At 50.4% G+C, this 6,564-nt stretch overlaps 1 gene segment (V, D, J or C); it reads left to right on the top strand.

Annotated features, from left to right (window-relative positions):
• The first annotated feature begins 260 nt into the window (after positions 1-260).
• On the top strand, positions 261-1,236 carry LOC135998286 (T cell receptor alpha variable 4-like). The segment is given in 2 exon segments: positions 261-312; positions 749-1,236. Coding segments are annotated over 2 exon segments (540 nt in total).
• Positions 1,237-6,564: the final 5,328 nt, after the last annotated feature.

Genomic DNA, 6,564 nt, shown 5'->3' with positions numbered 1-6,564 from the left:
TCCCAGGAGCCAAAGTTGTGGCGGTGCAGAGCCTCTGAGCCCTGTGAGCCCGGGCAAGACCCGGGGCGGCGCCAGCTCAGGGCTCAGCCCTGGGACGGAGCTGGGGGCGGAGAGGGGAGGAGAGAAGAGGAGAGGAGAGGAGAGGAGAGGAGATGAAGAAAAGGAGGAGGAGGAAGAGGAGGAGGAGAGGAGGGGGCGCAGCCGGAGCAGAGAGCCGGAGCTGGCGGGGTGCAGCGAGGCGCGCGCGGCGGAGCGGCGGGATGCGGCGGTGCCGGGGCGCAGGGCTGGCGGGACTGGCCGCGGTGCTCCTGGGTGCGCGGGGCTGGCGGGGCTGGGTGGGGGACGGGGCTGATCCTGGGGTGGCCCCCGCAGGTCCCTCGATGCTGTCGTCCCCACTGGCTTTCTTATGGATCTCTGTCCCCGAACCATCCTCTTGTCCATCCCTCCATCTCACGTTCTCTCATGAAAGTCATTCCCATATCAATCATGCAGGAATTCCTTGTTACTTTATTTCTCATTCCTTTGTGTCCCTTTTTTTTTTTTCTCAGTGTTTCCACCCATCATTCATGCATTCATCTCTCCATCGACTATTAATGGACACCTCCATTACTGCACATGTTGACATCTTCTGGAAACTTTTCTCCTTATGATCTCTGTATGTTCCTGACTGCTTCTGCGGGATTTCTGGGAAACACCAGGCAGAGCTGTGCAGTTTACCAGGTGTATTTCTTCTTTTTCTCCTCGGCAGTGACTACGGGGAGAGCCCAGGTGCAGCAGGAGCCGTCGGCAGAGACCTCCGAGGGCAGCGGCATCAGCATCAACTGCTCACATCCCAACATAAAGACCAGTGATTTCATCTTCTGGTACCGTCTTCTCCCGGGACGAGGCCCCGCAGTCATCACGTTCGTTCAAAAAGGAATCAAAGTGCTGTCGGACCCGCCGGGGCAGCTGTCGGTGGCGGCAGACCGCCGGTCCAGCGCCCTGTGGCTCGCCCGGCCCCGGCGCGGGGACGCGGCGGTGTATTACTGCGCCGTGGGAGACACGGGGAGAAGAGCCGGGGCTGTGGCCGGACACGAACCGCCGCGGGGCCAATCCCAGATGAGCCGCCAGGGGGCGCTGCTGTTCCGACGACCGGGGCCACCTTTCCTTGCCTCTGCTCCTTCCCCGAAAATCTCTGTCCTGCACACTCCTCAAATAATTTTCGCTGCATCCCCTAAGGAGACTGATTACCTGTAGGCAGAAGCATTCCTCAGTTTATATGACTGTCACGGAGGCATCCCAAAGTCAGTTTTAGGCGGACAACAAGTTCCAAAACAGACTTTATTCTAGCTGTAAAAGTGTAGGCAATAAACTGACTAGGAACAGGGTTTATACACTTAGCACTCTGACAACATAAAATAGAGGTTTGGATATCAGTTGAGGAGATTATTGGGGTACAACAACATAAGAATAATGAGGATCCAAAACATGCATGCATACACTCACAAGAAATAAAACCAGAGCCCTCTGACTCCAGGGTACCCACTAGAAATGATCACTCGCCTGGGTTAGGCGAGGGCTTCCACTTCCCTGGTTAGGCAAGGACACACACTTGCCTGGGTTAGGTAAGGGCTCATTCAAGGATATATCCAGTAAATAACCACTCACCCAAATGTGGAGGTGAGGCGCTCTCAATCCCGTACAACCTTCTTAGATGGCATCCCAGTTTAAGGGGAGGGCTCCAGTTCACAGACCTGCTGCTCTGAGAACACCACTCCAAGGGAGTCTTCGGCAACGACCCCGTTTTATAGCCTGGTCAAATGTGGCTGTGGGCATTACAACATAGTCCAGAAGCTTCACAGCTACTCTGGGCACGTCCTTTGTTAACAACCCTGTCAACCGACTGAGGGTCCCACCCCTCTGACCACACCAGCTGGTGGCAGTGAAATCACCCTGCCCCCGGATAGGGCAGGATGTGACTCTCAGCAGCTTGGTACCACCCGAGGTGTGTACCTGGCGACAGGCACAGTAGGACACAAAAGGTGCTAAAGAGTCATCAGCTGCCCCATTGAAGGCTCCAGATCTCAGGGGGATGTGCAACTCCCACAATTATGATCACCTCACCCTTATGGGAGGTGTCATCCCCAGACAAGGGGACGATTGTAATACCCTAAGGGTTAGTGAGAAGATCATGGTAAACAGACTTGTGCTGGATGTCCTTCTGCCAGATAGAAACTGTGTGTCTGACTCTGGGTAGGAGTGTTTGCAGCAAGTGCTGTTCTCAGAGACATTTTTCCTTGAGGTGACTCATCCATGGCCTTGGAGAAGGGGACAGTGAACCCCTGTGGGGAGGGGGAGTCTGACTCCTGTTTCCAGGTACCTTGGTCTGTGCCTCGTTCTGCCTCTTACCAAGGGACAAGAAGGACATAGGTGGTCTTTCTCCCCCTTAATATATTCAAAGACCACAATGAGGTCTCTCTGGAGCCTTCTCTTCAACTTTTCTTCATCAGACAGCTGTTCCAGTACTTGAAGTCTTTTTGTGGCCGTCCCCTGGAGGGCCTGCTCAAACAGGTCCACATCTTTCTTTATTGGGAAGCCCAGAACTGGTCACAGTCCTCCAGGTAGGATGTCACGAGAGCCAAGTACAGGGGACAATCACTTCCCTTCACCTGCCGGCTGCACTTCTTTTGATGCAGCCGGGGATACAATTGGCTTTCTGGGCTGCAAGCACACATTGCTGGCTCATGTCCAAGTTGTCAACCACCAGTGTCACCAAGTCCTTCTCCAGAGGGCTGCTCTCAATCCCTTCATTTCCCAGCCTGTATTGAAACTGAGGATTGCCCTGACCCAGGTGCAGGACCTTGCATTTTGCCTTGCAGAACCTCATGAGCCCCCTTAGGCTCTCTTTTCTTGATCTCATGATCCCTTCCTGGAACATCACCCCGGGTCCTTTGCTCATCAGCTGTGTCCATCAATCCCTCACAGGGCTGCTGGTTGCTCTCTCCCTCCCACATCATTCCTAGTATAAAGGCCTCCTTATCAGGTCAGCCATCCTAATGGCAAAGGCAACTTTAGCCCACTTGGTGAGGTGGATCCCACCTCTCCTGAGCAGACGCTGCTCTGCAAACAGGGTCCCATGGCTGTGGGACCTAAAACCCTGTCAGCAGCTCCAGTTCCACAGCCAATTTTTGACCTGCATTATCCATTCCTTTCTCCTCACACCAGCAGGACTGAGGACAACAACACCTGGACCTCCATGCCCTTGACTACCTTTCTGCAGAGCTCTGTAATCATATGCCCACAAGGAATAACAGCAGGGGGTAATAGTCAGAGAGCCAAGTGAGCTTAGGCAGTGCTTCCACATCATCCCTAAAATGGGCCACTGGCAGGTAGTAAACCTCTCTAGATGATAGGCCAGGTTGGCAGATTGGTACCTCTGTCCCCTGCAGCACAAAATCACCCATAAGGATCACTCACCACTTCCTCCTGGTAGCCATGCATGGTTTAGGGTCAGGTGGACCAGGTGCTTCACTTCAAGGTACATCTGGCACCTCTTTAATGTTGAAGGCAGTGAACCTATTCTGTAGTTGTAAGCCCTTTGGTGGGGCAGGAGCCCCCCTCGGTCCCAGAAGTGACCAGCTTCCATCTTGAAATTGTTCCCTGGGAATCTGCTTTTGAGGGCTTTAGAATCCACAAATGGTGGTTCTTTTCAAGAACCACCTTCAATTAGCACAGGAGCAGGCAATTCCTTTGTGTCCTAACTGAAGAAAGCAGGGCAGAAAACCAGCTTGGTTCAACAGAAAAGTCCTTGTAGAACTCAAGAGAAAAAAGAAATTGTACAGTCTCTGGGCTTCATAGGAAGATTACAGAGCTGTGTTTCACATATCCAAGGAGAAGACAGGGAAAGTCAGAGCTCAATTAGAGTTGAAATTGGCTAGTGTTGTTTCAGGCAACAAGACCTTTTTAAGTATAATAGTAACAAGAGAAAGTCTAAAGAAAACTTTGTACTGATCCTTGTTGAAGATGGCCACCTGACTAATAGAGGTGAAGTGAAAGTGCAGGCATTCAATGCTTGTTTTGCCTCTGTCTTTAATACTATATGGTGCCCATGATCATCAAGTAATGGGCCAATGTTATTTCTTGTTTGCCTTTTGCCTTTAACATATTTTTAAAAGCCTTTTTTATTGCCTCTGACAGTACTGAAGAGCAGTCTTTGGTCCTGAAGATCATTGTCTCTGTGTTACCACCTGACCCAGCACTGACTCCCACAGAACCTGGCCTGGGGAGAGGTGTCCCCAGTCCTCACCCCATGCAGGAATCACTCTGTCCTCTGCCCTGGTCCTGTGGCGTGTGGGGTCTGTGTGAGGGCAAACCCGGCACCACGGGGTCCCAGAGTCTGCAGTTGTGGGAAGGTCTTGGCCTGTGTGTGGGGAGCAGCCGTTCTGCACAGAGCACAAGGGCCACTTCAGCCTCAGAGCTCTGGGAATGCTGAAGGACTTGGGTGCCTGGGAGAAGGCACCTCAACCTGTGCCCTGTGGTTGGGTTGGTGTGTGCCCTGTGCATTCAGGGACAGCTAACAGATCCTGCTGAGTATAGAATCAAATCCTACTGTCACTATTCTGTCCTCATTAAGCTGGGAGGATCTACTCTCATAGAGAACCTTTCTATGCCAGAGATGGTCTGTGGCACTTGTGGGGCTGTAGAGTTCCTGGGCCTCAGGAAAGTTGTGCTTGAGGAAGTGCTGTGGTTTAACCCCAGCTGGTAACTAAGCACCACACAGCCGCTTGCTCACTCTCCCTGCAGTGAGATGGGGGGAGAATCAGAAGACAAGGCAGCACAGAGCCACATTGCAAGTTTGGGCACCAGTCACTGTCCTGGGGCTGCCTTCACCCACAGGGATGATGGGTTCACAGGGACAGGGGACTCATGTCTGGCCTGCTGCAGCTGATACCAATACTGACTTGTGAACACCTCAGCCCTACGTATGTTGGTGTAGTCATCACCACTTAAAAGAATTAATCCTGTTAGCAATTGCTAACCTAAAGATATGTAAACCCTCTCAGTTTTAGGTCAGTCTGTTCCTCTAACAAAGATAAGAGTGACTTACAAAACACCTAAACAGAAACTACAGAGACTAGTGACCTTGCAGCTTTAGACATTCTGGAGCTTGCACAATTAACTGAGTCTTCTTTTAACATATATCTTGAGACTGTCAGATAAAGTGTCCTTTAGCTGAATGTTGCTCATTATATGCTAAAATGGTTATGTAATAAATATGGAAATGTGTAACCAGTTGGCTCTTAAGGACTGCCCTAAAAGTGCGGATGCACTCATACAATTTTGAATGCAATAGCTGTTATTTTTCGTTCTGTCATGCTGGATTTATTCCAGCATCTGGATTTGCACAACTCTGTAATAAACAATACCTCATCTCTGTGTGTAGAATCTGGTTCAACTGTGCCCCAGAAAAGAAGCCTGATATTGGGAAAATATTAGCAACATGTGGGCCATGCCAGATGCTCTTCTGAAGGGTGATACAGCTGCATGGGGAGGCTGTCCCTGCTGTCTATGCACAGATGTGCTGGTCATGGACCCTGATTGGGTGATGGGTGGAAGGGTCACATGGAGTAGAGGCGGTGGGCCATCTCCAAGGCTGTTGATGAGTTTTTACAGGACTTTGGTCATCTGTAAGTGAATAACCCAGTGTTTCAAATATAGTCATTGTATATTGTAAGCCAGGCATGTAGAAATAGCAGGAGGAGAGAAACTCCCAGATGCAGGTGCAGGGAGGAAAGCACCCAGTTCTGTGTAACTGCAACTGTGTAACTGCAAGTCGCATCCTGAACCCTTTGCTCCTGCCGAATGGATAAGACCGTTACCGCTTGCTTTTGCCAAAAGGATAAGATTCTGCTTTCTCATGATAGATAATAATAACTGATCAATGCTCTTCTTTCTCTATGTAATAGAAAGTCACTGTCTGTATAATAGACAATCATTGTTCAAATAGAAACATAGATGTAATACGTAATCCTGTAAGTTGTAACATAGATATAGTGCACAATTGTGCTGAAAAGGTATAAATACTTCCGTGTAACTAACAATAAATTTGGCTCATGGTGATCATATTGATCGTGTTGTGAAGTCCGTTTGAACCCTCATGTCACAAGACTATTTACCCTTTCCCAACTCCAGCCACCCTTTACCAATCTCTTCTTCTGAGCCACCTTGCCCAGCACAGCTGCACCCAAAGCAAGAGGAATGCCCTTCCCCAAGAGTCTCTGGGACTGCTAACCTCCCTGGGGCCTCCCACATGCCCATAGATTCTCTCTGCAGGACAGCAGTTGTCAGCATTCCTCTTCACATGATGTGCACCATGTTCAAGGGGGTATTTCTCAGCAGTATCACAACAAGGCAAGGACTGGTGGCCATTGTCTGTGCAGTAACCAGGGCTGTGTTCCTCATTTTCAAGAGGCAGTGCCAGGAAGAGGAGCCACTGTAATGTGTCCCACCTTCCAATGCTTCTAGGAGTGATGAATTAGGTGTGCCCCCACCCCATCCATAGAAGCATGGAATCATAGAATGTCC

Source organism: Caloenas nicobarica, chromosome 24 (assembly GCF_036013445.1).
Source record: "Caloenas nicobarica isolate bCalNic1 chromosome 24, bCalNic1.hap1, whole genome shotgun sequence".
NCBI classification, from domain to species: Eukaryota; Metazoa; Chordata; class Aves; order Columbiformes; family Columbidae; genus Caloenas; species Caloenas nicobarica.
Note: the sequence above shows the minus strand (reverse complement) of the source record. Positions and strands in the feature narration are given on the sequence as shown.